General features: G+C 38.9%; 4 protein-coding genes across 4 annotated transcripts; all 4 read right to left on the bottom strand.

The window, feature by feature from the left end:
* Positions 1-209: 209 nt before the first annotated feature.
* CBG11356 lies at positions 210-3,753 on the bottom strand (the record flags this gene model as incomplete). Its single annotated transcript, XM_045236522.1, has 12 exons — positions 210-363; positions 458-659; positions 727-832; positions 883-1,024; positions 1,541-1,780; positions 1,830-2,147; positions 2,200-2,309; positions 2,359-2,612; positions 2,654-2,838; positions 2,886-3,074; positions 3,121-3,202; positions 3,606-3,753. The coding sequence occupies 12 exons, from the start codon at positions 3,751-3,753 to the stop codon at positions 210-212; spliced, it is 2,130 nt and encodes a 709-aa protein (XP_045094552.1).
* Positions 3,754-4,165: 412 nt separating this feature from the next.
* Cbr-myo-5 lies at positions 4,166-13,866 on the bottom strand (the record flags this gene model as incomplete). Its single annotated transcript, XM_045236521.1, has 14 exons — positions 4,166-4,246; positions 4,306-4,467; positions 4,517-4,612; positions 4,659-5,348; positions 5,397-6,763; positions 7,072-9,025; positions 9,073-9,328; positions 9,373-9,559; positions 9,603-9,944; positions 10,756-10,860; positions 11,920-12,114; positions 12,161-12,332; positions 12,361-12,639; positions 13,813-13,866. The coding sequence occupies 14 exons, from the start codon at positions 13,864-13,866 to the stop codon at positions 4,166-4,168; spliced, it is 5,940 nt and encodes a 1,979-aa protein (XP_045094551.1).
* Positions 13,867-14,993: 1,127 nt separating this feature from the next.
* Positions 14,994-19,964, bottom strand: CBG26882 (the record flags this gene model as incomplete). The annotated part of the gene is made up of 6 exons (XM_045236520.1): positions 14,994-15,236; positions 17,077-17,181; positions 18,602-18,638; positions 18,917-19,022; positions 19,074-19,280; positions 19,622-19,964. The coding sequence occupies 6 exons, from the start codon at positions 19,962-19,964 to the stop codon at positions 14,994-14,996; spliced, it is 1,041 nt and encodes a 346-aa protein (XP_045099175.1).
* A 1,078-nt stretch (positions 19,965-21,042) lies between these two features.
* On the bottom strand, positions 21,043-21,216 carry CBG26881 (the record flags this gene model as incomplete). The annotated part of the gene is made up of 1 exon (XM_045236519.1): positions 21,043-21,216. One exon carries the CDS (start codon positions 21,214-21,216, stop codon positions 21,043-21,045), a length of 174 nt encoding a protein of 57 aa, XP_045099174.1.
* Between the last annotated feature and the right edge of the window lie 1,730 nt (positions 21,217-22,946).

The following is a 22,946-nucleotide window of genomic DNA, read 5'->3' as shown; positions in this document are numbered from 1 at the left end:
TTTAAAAGATATCAAAAATGTGTCAATTGAAATATTTATAATCATTAAATCATCGATATGTCATCAGTGGACCACTTTTTGATATCTCTCACAGGAAGCAACATAACTGAGCTCGAAGCTGAGAGCAATTTTTTGAGTGTTTTTTTTCAAAAAACTTTATTTTTCAACAATCATCAATCGTTTTATTTATCAGCCAACTATAGGATCAATTAAGTTGACAATTTTCCACAAGCGTACATTTTGTTAGCCGAAAAACTGACTAGGTCTGAGCACCATTGATCGTCTAATTGTCCATGGATATATCTCCATCCTGGATAAGTCGTTCCACTAGCGAACACATATTGATGAGCGCAGGCTTGACGGCTGCAATAAATATCGGCGTTTTCATTCCAACAAGTGTCCTATGATTCGAATAGGTTCCAATAAATTTCCATTACCATATGGTACCTCAACTCACCCAACACCCGCATTAAAAAGGCCAACTGGTTGTCCCACCGCCCATCCGAATCCATCGGTTCCCGTTGTTTGTCCATCGGTCCAATAGAATGCGTCTTTTGGAGCACAAAGTCCAGCATGGGGGCATGCTGGCTTACTTTTGGCCCCAAGCCAAATATTTCCGTGTTGCCACCCATTTAGAAGGAGTAATTTCAGACCTTCTCCTGGAAAATTCGCGGTACCCGATTTGCACCATTTAGGCTACAAACTACAAAACCCAAAATCCCTAACCTACTATTTTCATTCTCTCCTCACCCGTCTGAAATCCCGTTAATTTTGCTCCTTGAGCATTGCATTGTGCCTCGGCTTGTGGATGGTTTATATGGGCCACGAAAACCTGTCAATTCGTAGTTTGTAGTTTTTGTATTATATTTTGAAGTCTCTTACCTTAGCACCCCAATTGCCTTGTGGTCGTCTCCACAGCATCCAGGCGGCTGGGCAATTGGTTTTTTCTCTTGGCGGTCGTGGACGTGGCAGTGGTCGTGGGGGGCGTGGTCGACCGCCATGACCGTGACCGTGGTTAGATTTGCTAATAAAGTTTTTTTAAAACTAAAATTCTCGACATCCATTCTTGTATGAACCGGAACAATGCCCAACTGATCTTAACGGTTTACTCCCCTTGGGGCTAAACCTACTGGCTCCGGTTTACCATTCAAATTTAATTTCCCGACATCCATTCTTGTATGGTCCAGAACAATGCTCCGATTGATCCTAACGGTTTACCCCCCCCCCCCCTTTAAACCTCCTGGCTCCAATTTACAATTCCCGTGGTCATATCAAAAAGTTCTCCCTCATTTTAGACCCTTGAGAGTTAATTGAGTTTTGAGGTATAAAGAACAATACCTGATCCTAATCTTCTTCTATTTTTTTCACCAATTTTCATTTAATTTTCATTTTCCTCCATTCCTCGGTCCTTAACTTTTTTTGTGAGTGTATCTGTGAGATTGGTAATTAAGTTTATCATGATTATACTATATTAAGAAGAATTGAACTTTTATTTGTCAAGAAACCCGCATCTATATTTAAAATCTTTTCCTAATCCAACATCTTCGATTTTCTTTTTTCCAGCCAACATGGTGCATCGATTCCATGCATCCTATAAATGCTCTGCTTTTTCCTACAAGGTACATCTACAACATTATAAACTGATTTGATTCGTTCCAGTATTCGTTTCGTCAATTCTTCACTAAGCCATTTTGGTATCGGTTGAATTGTAAATGGTCCATGTGACATCATTCGCTTCAGAGCACCAGCAAAAACTCGTTGCTCCACGTTTCGATAGTGTCTTGAAAATTGTATTTGGGATTTGAGATTGAAACTATAAATTGGTATACCTGACTACTCCCACAGATGGAGGAATGAAAGTGAAACGTTCACCAGAATACACTGCTGTTGGTACATGGATAGTCATCGCTACGACCTTTTCCGGACGGATAATACATTTCGGTTGATCCCAGATATCTCCAACTTGAGATACATTCTGATATTTCAGGAATATCATTTCACGGGTAAGCTGAAATTGAACTGCTGGATTGACAGACGAAGTATGCCGTACTTGCTCATCACTCTTATACCTAGCTGGCGTATTATTCTGCTTGATTACCCACTGAACTTGAAAATGAAGATTTACGATACTCGAGTTGTGGATGGAACTAAAAAATTTTAAATTCTGAAAGTCAGTCTTGCCATTCAAGACGCTCTCACTTTAAATAGCTCAGGATTGTTTTATGGGCTTCATTCTTTATTTCTATTCTCTCATCAATGTCAACGAGTGCAGTCCATTTAGAGTAGTACTTATTTCGATGATGACAATCCTGAAAAGATAAAGATCATAGTAAACACTTATATTTAAGGCAAACTCACATTGATTTGAGAATTATGCCACATGAAGTCATCCCTCCAATGATGATCATGCATTTTAATAATCTCAATATCTCCGGTTCTAACATAGTCATCCAACAAAACTCGGTCATAATCTGTCACATTTCTCAAGTAGATATGGAAAAATGTGGCTCCTTGAAGTTTATAGTATTCGATGAAATCCACGATTTGCAAGAATTTCGGTTCATCTCCATACAATGTTGCCATACAAACTGTGAAATAATGAGGGGGTTCTTCTAAAACCAGGATTAAAGAATAACAATAAAATAATTCTTACTCTCTAGCCGGGGAATTATAGGAACAGGAAATTCTGGAGTATCCGTGAAGTTTCTTGCGATGGAAATGTATTTCGCTCCCGGACGACGCGCACAGAATACTGTAGACTGTGGGAAGATAACACTATAAAACTGATCTGGAATCTCTCTCCGTTGGCAGTCGAAATATCTACAGTATACTGTTTTACTGAAAATGAGGGATAATTTGAGGATTCTTGAAATTAATCCACAAACTTATACTGATTTTCTGAGGTTAATGTTACTGTAATCTGATCCTTGTAAACAAAGGCGGCGAGTACAGAAGGGGTAGTATGGTAAAGATATTCCGAATGCGAAAAATTCGGTGCCAGTTTTTTATGAATTTCAGAGTTTGGAATCGTGTTGGTTCGGATGATATTCCATAATTCAATAGGACAGTCTGGTCTGAAAATGTTGAAAAATTCGGAGAAAATGTTCTTAATAAGCTCACCGTGTTGAGTGTTGACTATTGCTGATAAAGTCCATCGATATGTTGATTATTGGGATATATTTTGAAAATTCTTCTTTCGCTTCTGAAAATATAAGTTTTTAAAAGTGTAAAGCTTTTCTATACAGGGTGGTGCACAATAACCCAGACTGGGAAAAACAGGTACATCTTCAGACATATGTAAGTATCATGGAAACACGAAAATTGATAGAAATATAAACTTTTCCTCAAGTTTAGGTATCGATTCCTCAAGTTTAGGTATCGTTATGATTTCCCAAAGATAAAATTTTTCTATGAGATGAAGCAACTTTGACAAGCGATAACTCAGCTTAAAGTTGATCAACTAATTTGAAACTTGTCCAGTTTACTGATGAATTATTTGAGTTTATGCGTTCCAAATTTGAGCCCAGTACAACGATTAACTCAAATTTTATGCTGGTACAAACTTTGGTAAGGGTAATTATGCGCATTCTATATTTATCTCATACCTTCCTCCAAATCTTTTTCTCCATTCAAATAAGAAACTTTCGACAAAGAAACTAAACATCTGAATAAAAGTAGAAGAACGAGTAAGCCAAAGAACCAATGATATATTTTCTGACTTTTCCAAAATTCAGTAAAGACACCTCGTCCCATAATATCGTTCAGGAAGACTGAATCTTGTCTGTCTTGGTCGCATTGGAACGGTTCCCGATCTATCAGATAAGGTATTTTCTTTACCTAAAAAAATTAAAAAAGAACAGGATTCGGAAACATCGAATGGAGTGAATGCGGAACAAAATTTTTATTGAATGAAAGGGGGAAACTAAAAAAAACGATGAATACGGGGGCAGTGTATGAATATGCGAAGTGAAAAGTAAATGAATAAAAAAGAATGGTAAGTAATTTTGGTTTGTTTTTTATTTGGTAAAATGAATCAGAGAAGTGTTGGTAATGAGAGAAAAACGAACAGGAAGACAAGGGCTGGGAAAGTGTACAAATAAAGAATTAGAGAATAGGATTAGAGGGCTTTAAAATAAGACAATTTTGTTTTGATCTTTCAGAATTCTTATTCCTCGGCAAAGTCCTCATCCAGGAATGCACCTCGGGAGCCGCCACGTCTGATGGAGGCCACACCGGTTGTTGACATCTGGAAATTAAAAAAATCGTTATTATTCAGAAGATATGATTTAGAAGGCTTTTACTTACCGAGTGCGCCAATCCACGCGGTCCGAAGACTCCGGACGCACTTCGTCCTTTCAGTCTCATCTTCTGGAGGGCGTTCTCAGCAGCGTCGGCTCTTTCTTGAGCGTCTTCGACGACGTGTTGGAGTTGGCGGTATTTGGCAAGATTGGCAGATGCCAGGGATTCCTGAAAAAAATTTTTTGAATAAATAATTTCAAAGTGAATTGTTTCTCACCGCATCTTCAATCTGTCGCTTGTATGTCTTGATTTTCTGTTGGAGTTTTTCAATAAGATCGTACATTCTCTCAGTGGATTTTTTGTCCTCATCAACCTGAAAGATATTATTCATCCGAAGACCATTTTCACTTTCTCCATACCTGGAACTGGAGCTCTCTGCACTTTCTGTCCTTATTTCTGAGCACTTTCTGCGTCTCTCCATGCCGTCTGCTCTCTCCTTCCAGTTCAGTTTCCAGCTCGTGAATTCTCATATCCAACTTGGCCAATTGTCTCTTTCCTCCCTTGATTCCAGCGGCCTCGGCCTCGTCCAATCTCATTTGCAAGTCCTTGACTTGGGATTCCAAAGCTCTCTTTGATTTGTCCAAGTTGCTGGCGTGTTCCTGCTCCGAACGAAGCTCATCGGCAAGTTTCGAGGCATCCATGATGGCTTTCTTTGCCTTGTCATCACTAACTTTAGCGTCACTGAGAGCTTCCTCAACTTCAGATTGCAAGTGTTGAAGGTCACCCTCGACCTTTCTCTTGGTAGCCAAAAGAAGAGAGTTGCTGTTGGAGAGCTCATTGACTGAATCCTTAACTTCAGCCAATTCAAGCTCGGCTTGTCTGCGAGATCTCTCAGATTGCTCATAGATGATGGCGAGGTCTTCCTTTTCTTGTTGGAGGACTTGAGAGCGACGCTCGGCAAGATTAGCGTGGTCACGGACCTCGTTCAATGATCTCTGTTCCTCTTCCACTTGAAGTTGAAGCTCTCTGATGGTGTCTTGGAGCTTCTTGATAGATTTCTGGCCGTCGACGTTGAGTTTGTTGCTGTGGTCCAGAGCGATTTCGAGTTCCTAAAAGAAAAATATTCAAAACTAAATTTCCAAAAAGTTTCAACTCACATTGACATCTCCTTCGAGCTTCTTTTTGGTCTTGAGAAGTTCGGCTCTTCCGCGGCTCTCGGTTTCCAACGACACTTGCATACTCTCGATGGTTCTGCTGTGGTTCTTTCTGGTATTCTCAAACTCTTCGTCCTTCTCTTGGAGTCTCTTCTCAATTTCACTTCTGATCTGAGACACCTCGATCTGTGCACGCATCACCTTGGCCTCCTCTGCTTCAAGAGCGCATTCGGCCTCGTCGAGTGCTTGTTGGAGCTCTTCCTTCTCGATTTCGAGTCTTCTGCGAAGCTTCTGAAGGTCATGAACAGACTTTCCTCCCTCTCCAAGTTGGTCAGCAATATCCTTCAATTCCTGAGCCAATGCCTTGTTCTCACGCTTGACGGCTTCAGTTTGTTCTCCGGATTCTTCAAGTTGGTTGCGAAGACGGAAGGTTTCAGTGGCAGCGGCGCGAGTTTCACGTTGGCTCTGTTCAACTTCAGCGACAAGAGCCTCACACTTGCGACGCCATTCTTCAAGAACCTTATCGAATCCTTTCTGCTTCTTCTCCAAGGAGCTAGCAATTGAGTTGGCTCTGTCAGCATCAACCTGAGCATCTTCCAAATCATGGGCCAACCGTTGTTTGGTCTTCTCCAAAGTTCCAATCTTCTGGTTGGCATTCTCAAGTTGCTCTTGCATCTCTTGAACCTTATGGGTCAACTTTCTTCTGGTCTCCTCAAGCTCCTCGGCTCTAGTGACACCTTCTCCCTCGAACTTGGCTCTCCATTGTTGGATTTCAGAGTTGGCCTTGCTCAATTGTCTCTGAACATCAGTCTTGGCATCTTGTTCCTCTTCAAGGGATTCACGAAGTTGTTCACACTCCAATTGATAGTTGGACACCTGGGAGTGAAGGGATTGTCTCTCGCGAGTTTCCTGGTCCAGAGTTCTCTTCAACTCCTCCATCTGGTTGTGTTGTTGTTGCTTGATACGGTTCAAAGCCGAGAGTTGGGACTCTGCGTCTTCAAGTTGTCTATTCAAATCGTGATTCTCAGAGTGGATCTTGTTCTTGCTCATGGTCAATTCTTGAATAAGTCTGGCTTGTTCATCGCTCTTCAGTGTGATGTCAGTGAGTTGAGCCTCGAGTTGTTTAGCCATTCTCTCGCAGTTCTGGCGTTGCTTAGCTTCAACATCAGCGGATTGTTGGAGCTCATCCACCTCTCTCTGCTTGTCATTCTTCTCACGCTCGAGTTTACCGCGCATCTTTTGGACAGTGTCGAGCTGATCGGAGAGCTCGGCGACGGCGTCATTGTGCTTCTTGCGGAGAGCAGCCATGCTGGTTTCAGCATTGATAGCGGCATCCTCGAGGTCTTGACGGAGTTTGGCGAGTTCAGCTTCTCTGGAAAATGGGTGATTATCCTTGGTTTAGATTTTTTTTTTGGGATTCCCGATCTGTTTGCGTGGTTTTGGAGATATAAATTTAGATTGTCACTATAGTTAACAAAACTAAATCAAACAAGTATACTTTTTTCTAGTGAAGAAGTATCTTGTGACCTGCTCACTAACCACTTATCAAGTAAACATTTGTTTGTTTTGTTGATTTAATTTCTACTAACAAGATTACTTTTAGGAATCTCGAGATAAATGATTTCTGTGGTGAAAGTTAATAAAAATTAAAACATTTCAGATGCTCCAAAAAACTAACCTCTTCTTGTTGAGCTCGATTTGTGCCTGAGTTGCTCCTCCAGCTTCATCAAGTCTGTCTCCCAACTCTTCCAACTCCAATTGCATTTCATTTCTAGCCTTCTCAGCCTTGGATCTTGATTGTCTTTCATTGTCGGTTCCTCTTCAAGCTCCTGGATTCTGGCCAACAACTCCTTGATTTGTCTCTGAAGTTTGGCAACGAGAGATTGCTCATCTTCAAGTCTTGATTGCAGAGAGTTCAATTCAATATCCTTTTTCTTCAGCACTTGCTCCTGCTCGTGCTTGTGACGGTTGAGCTCTTCGATGAGTTCTTGAGCGATCTTCAACTCTCCCTCAACCTTTCTCTTCTGCTTCTCGCAGTCTTGACGTCCACGCTTCTCACGCTCCAAGGTGTCTTCAAGTTCATCAAGAGTGGATTCCAACTTGGCCTTGGTCTTGTTGAGATGGTTTACCTTATCCTCTTCAGCTTGGATATCTTCAAGGAGCTTACGGTTGACTTCTTCTTGATGCTTCTTCTCCTTGTTGAGCTTGGAGATTACCTCATCTTGAGATTGGATCTCATCCTGGAGACTTCTGATTTGATGATCCTTGGATTGTTTCTCACTTTCTTGCTTCTTGATAGTGGTTTCCAAATCAGAGACAGTCTTCTTGAGGCCTTCATTGTCTTGCTCGATCTTCTTCTTTTGCTTCACAAGCGCTGCATTCTTCTCCTCCTCGTCGCACAATTGATCATTCAAATTGGCCATCTGCTTCTCGAGATCCGCCTTCTGTGACAGCAACTTGGCAGATCGTTCCTCTCCTTCAGCACTGGAATCTCTTTCTTGCTCTAGCTGAATGAGCAGTGCCTGTTTCTCGGCTTCCAGTCTCGCGTTCTCCGCCTCCATATCTTTTCTCTTTCTCTCTTCCTGTGTTTTCTCCTCCTCAAGTACCTTGAACTTCTTTTCGAGAGCCTCAAACTCTTCGTTCTTCTTGCTTCCCTTGATCAGTGGCTTGACACGTCCGAACAGTTTGAACCAGGCCCATGAGCGAAGGGTACACCAGGCACGGATGTTTCTCTGGAGCACGATAAGTCCAACCTTCTGGTCCAACTTTCTCTTGTACTCGCATTGGGCGAGATAGTGGCGGCAGGCACATTGGAACTTGGCCATGATCTTTCCAAGAGCTTCATCACGGAGTTCTTCAAGATGAGCAAGGACTCCAGCCTTGAAGAACACCTTTGTAAGACCACATTGGAATTCTTCTGGCTTCAAGCTGCCATCCTTGATGAGAGCAGCAGAAATCTTCTCTCCAGCATCCTTTGGATCCTTTCCAGATTTAGCGGCATCGGCAGCCAACACAGCGTATCTTTGCTTGAAGTCCAAGAATGGCATTCTGTTGGGGAATCCCTTTCTGCAAATACGAATTCCTTCCAACACTCCGTTGCATGTCAACTGATTGAGAACCAAGTTGGCATCGATCATTCCAGATTTCTTCATCTCGTTGGGAATGATACAACGAATGAAATGTGGATGAGTCTGGTGAAGCATGTGCATCAACTTGTTCAATGACTCTCTGTACATCATGGAGACGGTCATGAACGAAGCCGACTTTCCCTTCTTCTTTCCAACGGCCTTCTTTCCTTCTTTTGCAGCGGCAGCAACATCTTCCTGGGTACTGTAATCTGCCCAAAGATCAGCCATAAGCTGGTTTCCTTTGTTGCCCTTGAGCACAGTGACAGCAGTGTCGTTGAGGGGATCCTTGTTTTTCTCAAGCCATCCCTTGACATTGTATCTGACGGTACCGGCGTAGTGGACGATGGCCAAATGAGCTTCGGCTTGTTTTCCTTTTGGTGGGCGTGGCTTTTGGAAGTTTGGATGTTTTCCGAGATGCTGGTCGTTAAGCTTGGAAGCGAGGGTGAGATCGGTGGCTTTTGGAACGATGCATTCCTCATCAAGCATAGAGACGATTCCGAGTGGCTTTAAACAATACGTTTCAGAATATATGCGATTTATAGAGCACTCACCTTCTCGATAAGCTCAATACAGGCCTGCAAGTCGAGTCCGAAATCAATGAACTCCCATTGAATTCCCTCTCGTTTGTATTCTTCCTGTTCCAACACGAACATGTGATGATTGAAGAATTGTTGCAGTTTCTCGTTGACGAAATTGATCCAAAGCTGCTCGAACGAGTTCAGATCGAAAATTTCGAAACCGGCGATATCGAGAACTCCGATGAAAAAGTCACGGGACAAGTCTTGAGCATCAAGAGTCTTGTTACATCTGAAAATGACAACTTTCAGAAGTTGAGCTAACAAGGCATCTACCTGGTGATAAGCCACTTGAACATGCGAGCGAACAAAGCCTTGGCAAGAGCTCCAACAGCCCAGTTAACCTGATCCAAGTTCTGTCCCTTGTTGACCCATTCGGTTCCAACCTTAACACGTGGCTTCAAAAGGGCCCCAACGAATTTCTCGGCTTCAACACAGTACAGCTTGCAAGCCAACTCTCCTTCTGAAATTCCAAACTGTAAAAATTTACTACCAATTTTCCTTACCTTTTCCATCCTCCAATTCAGCCTGCTCCTCTCTTGGTCTCTGCTTGAACTTGAGCTCTCCCATATGCATGATTCCTGCAGTGATGGCAAACAGCTCGGATTTCTCGGTAGCTGTGAACTTCATGATATCGAAAGCCTCATCAGTGATAAGCATTTCTTCCTTATCATCAACTCCATCGATAGTGACTTCGGCTTGGGACACGAAGGTGTACTCCTTGATGGGGCGGGTGAGGAAGAGCTTCTCACGGAGTCCTTTGACGGCATCCGAGTAGATTTGGTAGAAAATATGGTAGGATCTCTCTCCTGGAGCTTGTTTGATGACACGAGATTTCTCCAAAAGATCTGGAAAAAGGGGGACGTGTAAGAGAACATTGGATGTTTTTCGTAATTTGTTCTATAACAGAATGACCACCTCACATTCAGCTTTAAGCCTATATATCTCAATTCCTGTGAAATATATTTAAAAGTTGTCAACCGATAAAATGTTTTCAATAATATGATACAAGTTTCGTCAGTTGATCACTTTTTGGTGTTATTCACAGAAGATGAGATATATGGCTTCAAAGTTGACGGTTTGTGCGGGGACGCTCTATTAAACGGATTAGGGTGTCTAGAACTTTAAAAGGGGGTAGGAAGCAGTCGGCTCAATTCTAACTTCGCAAGTTGAAAAACTAAAAACGAGAATGAAGCTACATTTTGAAGTTGACAGCTTTTTTTGCATGAACTGTTCGAAAAAGATAATTTTTCAAACATAATTCTATAATTCACCGAATTTTTGGAAGATTTCTAAAGTTTTCTTTTTTTTTGAAGCCTAGATTTCTTCAAAAATGACGTTCCAAAAATATGTGCGAAAGGGTAACTATTCTGTTTTGGAATTAAAGCTATTTTCAGCCTTTTCTTTGTGAATAGTAGTGTGACATTTACCGTAAAACCTGAAATAGAAGGGCCTCACACTGTCAAGTTCGAGCCAATTTATCTGGGTTTTCTGTGAGACTTATCAAAAAGTGGGCAACTGACAAAATTTGTATCATAGTCTGACCAATATATCATCAGTTGACCACTTTTTGATTCTTTTTCAGAAAATGAGTTATTTGAGCTCAAAGTTGAACGCTAGAGAGTTCTTCTACACAGGCTTCTTGGTAATAACACTCACAATGTTCAATATCAGCTCCAGCGACTTTTCCTCCTTGATTGAAATGGATTCGGATGAATTTTCCGAATCTCGATGAGTTGTTGTTACGGACAGTTTTGGCGTTACCTGAAAAACATTCATTTTCCTATTCCTGTAGCCCTATTTTTTCAAAATCCCCCATTTTTCTCCAGTTAACATTTCAAGAGGATGCATGTGCTTCTTCTTCTATCGCTCTTCGAAACATTTTTCATCTACAAACAAAGTCAAAGTGAGAGAAAGAGGTAGAGACGGGGGGAGACGACACTCGAGAATCGGCATCTCTGGTACACATTGTCGTTGCCTTGTAAATACAAGCAAATAACACATTGTGGCAAGATGGGGCACTCCGGGGATGGGGATCCAAGAAGATGGGTGATAAGAAAGACCAGTTAACACGTCGGGAGGCTATCTACACGTGCATCTCAAACATCAAGAGATGTAGACTATACCGTACAGTAGCCCATAAGATAAGTTTTATGATCCGAGACTTGGCAACGTGCCAAGATATCGAGAGGGTCAATATAAAGTTCAATTTTTGGATTTAGATTGATATTGATATTTTTTCAATTCTCTCCGGACTATTCAAAATATCTTTATGAAGGGACCAAGAAATCGTCAACTGATTAATAAATTCTCTGAATTTTCACAGAAACCTAGAAAAAAATGACTCAAAGTTGACGCTCTTAGTGCAGCTCTATTAGAGATTAAACTGTATTTAGGGACTCAGTGGTAGTATGATGATGAGTAAAACGTAATAGAAGGGCCCTACCACTGTCGAGTTTGAGCCAATTTTTTTCGGTTTCTGTAGAAGATATCAAAAATGTGTCAACTGGTAAAATGTTTGTGAGATTTAAACAAACAATTTATTTGTTGGTTACTATTTGTATCTTTCAGAGGAACCGAGATAAATTGGGTCAAATGTGAAAGTTAGGGGGGGGGGCTCTTCTATTATAGGTTTTACGGTAGTTGGAGACATTTCATGATTTTTTAAGACAACTGGTTTTGTTCCTATCTTCTATTAAATGGCCAGCAATTAATATTGTAATAATTTTTGCCCTTCAAGTGCTATTCAAACAATCCCCTCGAAAGACTTTTGATCGCAATGTGCCCTTCCGATCCCTAGAACCTAATTTTTCAAAACCTTACCAAAAGCTTCCAGCACCGGATTGGTCTGCACAATTTGATCCTCGAGCGAGACTTGTGCTTTGTCTTTCTTGCTCTTCTCCTTTTTCGACTGTTGCGAGGCACCGACCATCGCAAAATAAGAGATGACCTTCTTCGTGTTCTCCGTCTTTCCGGCTCCTGACTCTCCGGTAATCAACATGGATTGGTTTTCCTTGTCTGAAAATAAATTGATTCAACTGCATTCGAAAATGCGAGCTCCTACCGTTAGTCATGTTTCTGTAGGCCTCGTCGGAGACGGCGAACAGGTGGGGTGGCATCTCGTTTCTTCTTTTTCCCAAATACATTTGACACACCGATTCAGAATAGATCGGAAGACGTTTGTATGGATTGATGACAACGCAGAAAAGTCCAGAGTAAGTCTGAAAATGGAGATTCTTAGATTTCTAGAAAACTAATTCTCACATAAATCATCATCGAATAGTAACGTTGACGAAGGTTATGAAGAACAGAAGCGTCGTTGAGGAAGGTCAAATTGGCCATGTCCTCGGTCTTCTCGTATTTTGGAGGGTTCATTTGTTGAGCATCGTCCTTCTTGATCGTCTTCTCGACTCCTTTCGATGTCACCACAACCACGGTGTCTCCCTTCGAAGACTTGATTTCGGCGGCGATGAATCCTTCCTCTGGATCAGCAACCCACACATTCTTCTTCGAGTCGAACTTCTTCGTCGTGGCCGCCAACAGCTGGAATGGTCAAAGATGGGTGGAATGGGGGAAGAGAAATTGGGATGGGATATGTTTGTTATGTCATCGTGAAACCTATAGTAGAAAAGCTTTCTAACTATTAACTTTGAGCCAATCTATCTTGGTTTCTGCCAGGTGTATAAATAAGTTGTCAACTGATAAAATGTTTATCACAATGTCACAAACATTTTATCAGTTGAAACTTTTTTATACCTTGCATAGGAGCCAAGATAAATAACACATACTTATCAATGGAGGTCCGTCTATTACGGGTTTCACGGTAATTGTAACTTGATGAATATAATTCGTAATTTGTAGAACTTAGAAGTTTAGATTTTTGAGAAAAGAGTCTGGTAATAATGATAAAACGGAAACTCGTCTGGAACTCCACTGGAAGTATTTTTGGGAGTCTTTGAAAAGGGTATTCACAGAAATCTTTGAAATTTTGGTTTCAATCTGGTTGAAAAACTTCAAGTTGCTAGTTGCTTTATGCCCTCCTCCATTCATTTCTGATATCGTAAAACCAGTAATAAAACGGCACCACCCTGTCAAGTTCAAGCTGTATTATTGTCGGAATTATACAACTGTCAGCTGCGTGTTTGCAGACTCAGTGCAAAACACCCTAATTTTTGTACTGATGTGAGTCTGCAAACACGGACTGACACTTTTTTATTCTGAAAATATCTAGATTCCTATGAATGAAACCAAAAGGTTGTTGACTGATAAATTGTTTATCATAATATCAGACGTGTTTTGTCAGTTGACACATTTTTGATATCTTACAAAGGAACTGAGATTACTGAGCTTACACTTGACAGTGGAGACCCTTCTATTACAGGTTTTACAGTGTTTCTAATTTCTTGTGCTCTGATCTACCTGTTTGCTACACTTACAAACACAGAAAAAAATCAGCCCGTTCCCAGAACAGACTCTGTCTCTCTCCTTTTTTTTCATTCTCCCCTCATCGTATAAAAAATCTTCGAATACAAGACGAAATCCTTTTTTTTCTGTACATCAAAAAATACTCGAGATATTCGGGAGGTTGTTGTGTTTACTCTCGTACATCATTGCGTAAAAGTAAAACGGTGAAAGGCTTGACGGATAGCACAAAAAGAGTAAAATGCAAACAAAAAGATGGTGGTGGATAACTGGGGAGAAGAAAATGGGCTCTACCTGTTCTGGCGACTGGCGAAGAAACTGCCAGCCGGGATCCGCTTCGTGTGTCATTATGAATCTACTTGTTTCTTTGTTTTCTCTGTATACAACACTTCTCTAATCGGTTCTCTTTTATTTTTGAGGAACACCGGCTGCGATGTCTGGAATTTTAGAATTTGTTTTTGTTTAGAAAAAATTATGATTAATGAGAAAAAAAGGAGCAAATCGAAAAGATTAAACAGAAGGAAAAATGATTAGATCTAAAAATAATTAAAGAGATCTACAAAAGATGATTAATAGGAGAACAATGATTTGAAGAATGAAGCTGTTAAAAAAACAGTGTTTTAAAAAAACGGTGTTTTTTAAAAATACGGAGAACTTTCAAAAAGCAATTTCAGTAGAAAATTAAGGGATCCCGTATTTTTTTCTAATAAAAACCCACCCTCTACTTTGAGCTCAATTATCTCGGTTCTATCAAAAGATACCAAGAAAATTTTCAATAGATAAACTTTTTATCATAACATTACCAGCATTTTATTAGTTTACAGATTTTTGATATCTCTTATCGGAACCGAGATAATTGATTTCAAATTGGATGATCTTCTGGGTGGGCTTTTCTTTTATTGTTAGAGGAAATACGGTACTTCCAGTTTGAGCTCAATTTTCTCGATTTTCGTGGAAGATATCAGAAAATGTTAAACTTGTAAGTTATTTATGATAATATCACCAACATTTTATCAATTGGCCAATTTTTAATATTTTTCAGAGGAACCGGGATAATTAGGCTTGAAGTGGAAGGTTTGGGCGGGCTTTCATTAGATGAACTATGGAATTCACAGATTCTGGATATTCAGACAAGATGCAGTAATCCTAATCTTTACAAAACTAGTAACACTTGGAAAAGAGGAGCAAGGAAAAAAATTGGAATTGTAAAAAAAGAAGCAAGGAGAGATATGAAAAAATAGGAATTCAATAAAACTGAGCCTTAGCTGTAAAATTGACTTTTTGAAAAAAAATGTTTCAGATGATAAGAATAGTTCACACTGAGAAAATAAAAAGAATACTCCAAAAAATCATGGCGTTGGTGGCTTTTTCGGTTCTTCTCACCACCGCCCTCCCACCTCTTGAAAAATATTCAACTCTCTTGAAAAAGCAAAAATTTCAAACAAAAATCAAAAAGAAAAGGTGGCGGCAAAACTTCAGAAAACAAGAAAAAATGTGGTGGAAATAATTGCCCCCGCGCGCGCGCGGAAAATCAGTAAGAGGTGGTTGATGGGGGCGCTCTGAAGCTCAAGAATGCACATGCGATAAGTGGGAGGTGGGGGATGTGCTCCCGGCGGCATAGGCCGCCCGAGAGCCGACAGGAGCACGAGCTTCCCGTGAGCCCCCAGTACTGTTTGCTGTATATCTGCCGTTGCGGAGAGATCCCGATGCCTAACTCTCTCTATTTTTTTTCGTTCTTCTTTTCTCCATAACCTCCTCCGCAAAATCTCCAACGGCACACTTATCCTCACCATTGCTCGAAATTGTTTGCCTCGTCGTCGAAATTACACGATCCTTACAGCATTTTCTTTTTTCTCTCGGGGAGAGAAACAGTAAACGAAAATGAGACAAAGCGGCGGAATAGAAAGAAAAACTGTTGGAATTAATGTCCAATGAGCAAGCAATCATCCCACCTGATAATCACAAATCAGCGTCATCCCTCCAACCTTTTTTGTTTAACCTAATGATTCGCAAACTCTTAATCACTGGACGAGAGATAAGGAAAACCACTGGGTACAGTTTTTTTTTTAACTGGAGGATTTCGAAATCATTTTTTGTTGATTCTCGGAAACTGAAGAGTTCTTGTGTTCAGTTTTTTTAGAAAAAAAAAGTGAGTACCGTAAAACTTGTACTAATGGGGTCTCTTTAAAAACCTCTTTAATATCTCGCTAGGGATTTTATCTAGAACTCCCGTTATAACTTTTGTGCCATATTTTCTTCTGATCAATAAATGATTATTATTAAATAAAAGGTATCCCAATAATGGGAAGACCATTAAAAGTTGTGTTGTTCAAACTTTTGCATTTCCCTTTTTCAGAGAAAGTTCCCGAAATATTACGGAAGTTTGTTCGAAAAATTTTTGGCTCACAAACTCGCTAGAATGTTGTGATTTTAATAGAGTTTCTTGAATTTTGAACAAAAATTTATTTACTATAAAAAAAGAAAACAGCAAAAAAAATTAAACCTTTTTGCCGGAAAATGGAAGCTCCTCCTTTAATTGAGGGACGTCTTCAGAGGAACTTTGCAACAGTAGAAGGGTCGGTCCAACGGTAGTTTGTCGTGGGAGTCCAGTGGAGGATTTTATCGAAGAACTTATGAAGATGCCACTTCGAAGAGGTGATCTGGTCCAGATCTTCAGTTCTGATAGGGAAAAAAAAGAAAGTGGTTTAGATTATCGACAATTTACAGTTTCAACTGCGCATGCCGGAGATAACATTTTTGAATGCCTTGTTCGGATTGTTGGGTTGAAAACGAGTATCAGTAAAGAATAAAATAACAATTTGAGGAATTAATCTCGAAACAGTTTGTTTTGTGAACATAATGTTTGAAAATAAATGTTTGTTTGAATTCATTGATTTGTAATTTTTGAATAAAGGTCAAACAGTTCTTAACAAGGGTAATGTTTTCAAAAACCGGTGGAGAATTTGTTGAACCGTTGATTTTGAATTGCTCATCAAATTTCACTATAGTAACTTCGGTAAAATCAGGAAACATACATTGCCGGAACAATGAATTGGACTACAAAATGTTGACTTTGGTAAACTACTAAAAATTTTTAAGTGTTCATTTGGTTTTCGGCTGGATTTTCAGATGAAAATAACAAAAGATTTTTTTGACTGGTTTGTGAACCAATAGTCTATGGAATTGAAAAAAAATTAAACTTTTATAACGAATTTTTGTTATGAGAAATATTATTTATGGTTAAATTACTGTTCATGTCTTTTCATTCCAGAAAATGTTTTTTATGAGTCAGATGTGCGCTTTTTTCCATTTATTGGCAAACTCACCCATCGAAATCACATGCTTCTTGCTGTTCTGGACCCGTTTTCTTAAAAATTCAGAAAAATCTTTTTGATCTACCTTCCGATCTACTTTCCACTTTTCAATTTCTTGGAAACACCATTTTTATTGATTTTTTACAAAAAGTATGATCGCTAACATCGCTGAAATTTCTTCTTCTTAAAGTTTATCTTTCATCTATATATGTCCAAATTTTCAGCGAAAAATTCCTGTCGAAACCGGAAGACGATAATAAAATGGAAGAGATAATCTCCACATTTGAATTTTCCAGAAAAATCCAATAGAGAAACCAAGATAGATCCCCCCCCCCCCCATGTTTTGTAACTAGAAAATTCTACTTAGTGTCATCTAAAAAACCGGGAGTTCACAAGGACAGTTTCTTTTTTTGTCACAAATCTATATTTTACATTTTCTAGCCCGACTGGTGCATCCCAATTGAAAACGGAAGATGATGGAAAGATGTTCTGGAAGAAAACCCTACTCAGAATCTTCCAGATGACTTCAGAAGAAATATCAGAACACACCAGATCTCAAAATTTCAATAGCCCCATCAGAAGTTCACACCGATACTCCGAGAACCAGTTCATCTGATACATGACCTGACCGAGCGCTGAATACATTTGTGAGTTTTGATATAATCTGCAAAGTTTTCAACGAAACCGATTATTCAAAATGTCACTTTTAGAGTGATCTATTCGAGCTCGGTCGGTCGAGTATGGATGTTTAAGGTTTGAAATTTATTCGTTTTATATTTACAAAAACCAATTCGTTTTATATTTACAAAAAAATGCCGATAAATTGACCAAAATAGAGAAAATGGATCAACAAATAATAAGGATAAGTTCCGATATTGGTAGCTATAGTTCTGAAGATTCACCCGACTCTGTTGATTACATAACGTTTGATGCCCGGAGGTGTAATTGGTTACCGTAAACACTCTAAATAGAACGCCACCCGGACCGTCCGATTGGAGCCTACATATCTCACTTCTTTTGAAAGATATCAAAAAGTAGTCAACGGATAAAATGTTTATCATGATATCAGCAACATTTTATTAGTTAACCACTTTTTGATATCTCTCACAGAAAATGAGATACATGTGCTCAAATTTGACGATTTGGGTGGTTTTCTATTAGAGTGTTTACGGTAACTTGGAAACTAGTTTTTGTTTTTGAAATAGTTACTTTTTGAATCATTGAATCATGATTCATAAGAAAATAAACACTTTATGAGAATTAAAAAGACATCATTCATGCAAGACCAAAAACTTCAGGATTCTGACGCCACCGCTTCATCCACATAATTTGAACTCCTCTGGAAAATAAATCAGTAAACGGTCGCAACCATTAAAAAATATACGAAAAAAATTGAAAGAAGCTATACTCTTTTTTAGACAGACTCACAGAATGAATGAGGAATGCTTAGTGTGTGGTCCTTGCTTTTATGTTCCCTCCATAATGTGATTCTCTGCCCTCTCCACCCTCTAGCTGAGGCGAATAGAGCACAATATCGTCTCAGAGGCATATGTGCATAATTAAGATTGACCCTCCCCACAAAATGTGGACGTTGACAGCACTCGGTCGAGAATGGATGTTTAAAGTTTGCAATTTATGATGACGAAAAAAACATTTATTATTTTTTATGTACAAAAAACTGCCAATAAATTGACCGAAATAGAGAAAATGGATCAAAAAAATAATAAGGATAAATTCCGATGACGGTAGCTATAGTTCTGAAAATTTACCTGACGCTGTTGATTCCATAACGTTTGATGCACGGCGCTGTAATTGATTAAATGGGAAATTCGTTTTGTTTTAAAAATCTTAAAATAATGTTTTTCTAGTTTAGAGTCTTGTTAAATAAGAATATAAGAGTTTGATGAGAATTCATAGGACATTGTTTATCGATTACGCAAGACCAAAAACTTCAGGATTCTGATGCCACCGCTTCATCCACATGATTTGAACTCCTCTGGAAAATAAATCAGTAAACGGTTGCAACCCTTAAAAAATATACGAAAAAACTGGGAAAAGCTATACACTTTTTTAGACAGACTCACAGAAGAACATGTCTTTTCGATTTTTCCCACACTTTTCCTTCCACACATTCTTCTAAATTCTCGAACTCAATTATTAATATTGACAACCATTGCCGTTTAGGATGACCTAAATTTTCGAAATTTTGATAACAAGAAAGTAATAATAGAACATTCTCACCTCTATACTTTCTACCGGTCCAAGTTTTGATGATCACCATTTCGGATTCATTGCAAGTGTCCACAAAGCTAGATGGATCCATGAATACAATAAGAATTCCTTTGATGATATGGTAGTAGAAGACAAAGTACATTCGTTCGGTTATGTTCTTCTGCAAAAAATTGAAGAAAATGTTTGTTGAAATGTTCGTTTTTTTTTTCATCGCACCTCATCCCTAGCTATCATAAATACATAGATGTAAAAAATTATCATTTGATAACTATCCAAAAAGTCAGATGGATGAAATAAAGAAATCGAATGCTCTGCCAAGAAAACGGTGAGAAGAACAGAAGAGACGCCGAGACCAAACATCAAGCATATATATGGCTGGAAAATTTTAGATTGAAATTTAACGTACAAAGTCAAGGACTTGTTTTTACAATCAACAGTAAGAACAGTTGCTTTAATTACTTTTTTATCAAAGTTTTAAAATTATATCATTTGAACATGAAAAATAACATTCCCAAGGGGTTAAACAACAATCCAAAGACCTCATTATTTTCGAACACTTACCCAATAAAACGGATGTTCAGAATAATGTTCAGGAGAACGACGAGAAAACTCAGCAATCTGTGAAGCAACACAGTGTTGTAACATTAGACATGTTAACAAAGTAATTAATTCAGCTTTCAAAATTTTGATGCGCTGCTTTCTTGTCAATTTCGGACCATTCTCTTCTTGTTCTACTGTGCTTGATACATGTTTGAGAGCACAAAAAGTTTGAAGAACAAGTAAGACGAATGCATAGAACAGACCAAATTTTTCGTTAGCATCCATAAGAAATGTTAATGGTGGATACGCTAACCAGAATCCTGCCAAAGTGTACGATGGATAATACGATTCAGTAGACATTTTGAAACAAAATCGATATAATGAAGGAGGAAAATGGACGGGAGAGGGGGAGGCTAAAGGAAAGGGTCCTTATTGTATGGACCCTTCTTCTCTGTTCCCTCTAAATGGTGATTGTCTGCACCCTCCACCCTCTCGGTGAGGCGAATTGTGCGCAACATCGTCTCCTAGGCAGATGTGCATAATTAAGATTGACCCTCCCCGCAAAATGTTGACGTTGACAGCACTCGGTCGAGAAGGGAGAACACATGTTTAAAGATTGCAATTTATGATGACGAAAAAAACATTTATTCCAATTCGTTTTTATTATTTACATAAAAATTGCCGGTATTTGACCGAAATGGAAAAAATGGATCAAAAATAATAAGGATAAGTTCCGATGATAGTATCTATAGTTCTGAAGATTGATTGCAAAACCTTTGATGTTCACAATTAAGCCCACCACATCAAGTGTGGATGTTGACAGCACTCTGTCGAGAATGGAGAACACGTTCCTATTTCCTCTCATAGAAGCCCATAAGCTCCTATTAAAGGGTGACTCGGCGGTCGGCGCCAATACTTGGCCAGATCTCCCACAAGTCTAGCACAAGTATCCGAGTACATTATTCTATGTATTAGCTAAGACTTGCGGGAGGCTTGTGCAAGACTTGTGGAAGATTTGTCCTAGACTTGTGTGTGGCTTTGTGTGTTTTCATTGAAACCTGTTGTTCTGTTGTGATTGTATTTGGAATTAGATATACTACAACATTTTATTAGAACACTACACAAAACGAATAATAAGAAAAAAATTAATTAAAATCACAAAAATTTCCACCTTTTCGTTTCCTTTTCTTTGAAATCCGTTGAAATTCATCGACAACGACAGTGTAATCGCATCAAGCCGAGTCATCTCATTTCCTCAATTTTTGCTTTGTATTTTGAAGTATCCTTTAGACGAGAACATTACAATCCAATTTCTTCCATCTAAAATACAAACGATAATTTAAAAAATTCTCAGTCTTTGAACTAATACCATCACTTGCTTTTCGAAAAATTTTCACATTTGTGGTTTCGACATTACTGACTTTCGGATAACAAGCATCTACATAATGTGCAGTGCAAAAAAAATCTTCTTTACATAGTTCGAGTTGTCTTCAAATCCTGAAAACGTTACGTCTGTGAGTTCCAAACATTGTTTTTTACTGAAATCGTATTCATTTTCCACTGCGACACTCTGCGCATGCACGATTTTGACGAAACTCTGAATCGTTTTCATAGCATTTTAACTCTTGAAAAATGTGTGAAACCTTCAAAAAGAGATCCTTTGTCGACTGAAACAGCAGCTTTGATGGAGAATTTTTTGGTGGAATTTTGCAGAAAATTAACTTTTTTCATCCTCCGTCTCCTCTTTTTTCGTGAATCGAAATTCTGTAATATTGAACTCTTCAAAGCTAAATATCTCTTCATAATAACTCACGATATGCTCACGATGTGCTCACGACTCGCAGATTTATCATTTTTCGGTTTTGCTTTTTTGAGTTGAAGTTGAATGTTCTGTCATGTTGAAAGTTATACGATTCGAAACTTCAAAATTTCATATACCAAAAAATTAAGATACCTTCATAAAAATTCGAACTTTTATGAAAATAGTAGAAAAATAGATAAAACCAGAAAACAAATTGAAAATTAAATGATGAGTCCGAAGGTGAAAAATCAATAATCAGAATTTGGCCAAGACTTGTAGCCTTCCGACTATGGGCCAAGACTTGTGGTAGCCATCACAACGGCTCATGGAAACGCATACTTTGGCCAAGACTTGTGGGAGGCTTGGCCAACACTTGTAAAATCATGAAATTTGGCCAAGTATTGGCACCCGCAGCCGAGTCGAGCTTCTATTTTTCGAAGCAGCTCGCAAGGTTCTATTAGAGGTGGGCTTCAAATAGGGGTGGGCTTCTATTAGAGGAAATACGGTATACAAAAGTCGCAATTATCATCCTAGATATGCGTTCCAGTCTTGTTGGCTGGAGGTCGAGCAGTAGAACTTCTGCTGCCATCTACCAAGATCGGAAAAAAGCAACGAGCAATGAACGAAGAGATATGAGGGACAAAAATTCATGGGTCGAACATATTTCATGCAAAGAGAGCAAATAAGAAATAATTTTATACAATAGACGGTTTTGCTTTTGCAGTAAATATACTCGGTTGTATAACCGTAAACACTCTAATACAAGGCCACCCAAACCGCCACACAAGCTCTTATATCTCAGTTCCTGTAGAAGAAATCAAGAAGTCGTCAACTAGACAAATATTAATGATATTATGATGAGCGTTTTGTAAGTTAACGACTTCTTGATTTCTTTTACAGTAACCGATTTACAAATGGGATCAAATTTGGCGGTTTGGATGGCTTTCTAAACTTTCTCGAAATTAGAATAGAACAAAAAAACAATAATCTCATAATAAATCATTTATTTAAAAAAATTTACAGGGTACGACAGCACTCCCTCTATCCCAGTATTTACAGTCATTCTTTATTTAACAAGATTTTGACATTTTTTCCATGCTCTCAATAACATTTTCCAGATACAACAGTCATAAGAGTGTAACTTTTCAGGTTTTACAAGTTCGTTCAAAGTTGCATCCAGAATACCACGAACTGTGAATAACGATCCATTGCAAATAATCCGACAAGCAGCTCAAGACGCAACCGGAAGACACAATCCGAGTGCTTTCCCAGACCTAATAGTTCTATTTTAATAATTATATTACTATGAAAATTTTAAAAATTGTATGAAAATGTTCGAGGACACCACGAACGGAGAAAAACGTATTTCAGTTACAAATCACCATTATAAACAATCAGACAATAAGCTCAAGACACGGAAGGAACACGACTGAGACTAAAACAACGAAGATGCCGAACTCTAAAACAACGAAGATGCCGAACACATCCCAAGAATCCACTGAAGAGAGAAAAACGCGCAAGAAAGGAAAAAACAACGAAAA

The sequence above is a fragment of the Caenorhabditis briggsae genome, assembly GCF_000004555.2.
Source record: "Caenorhabditis briggsae complete genome, chrV, whole genome shotgun sequence".
Classification (NCBI taxonomy): Eukaryota; Metazoa; Nematoda; class Chromadorea; order Rhabditida; family Rhabditidae; genus Caenorhabditis; species Caenorhabditis briggsae.
The sequence above is the reverse complement of the archived record's forward strand: the minus strand, read 5'-3'. Positions and strand labels throughout refer to the sequence as shown.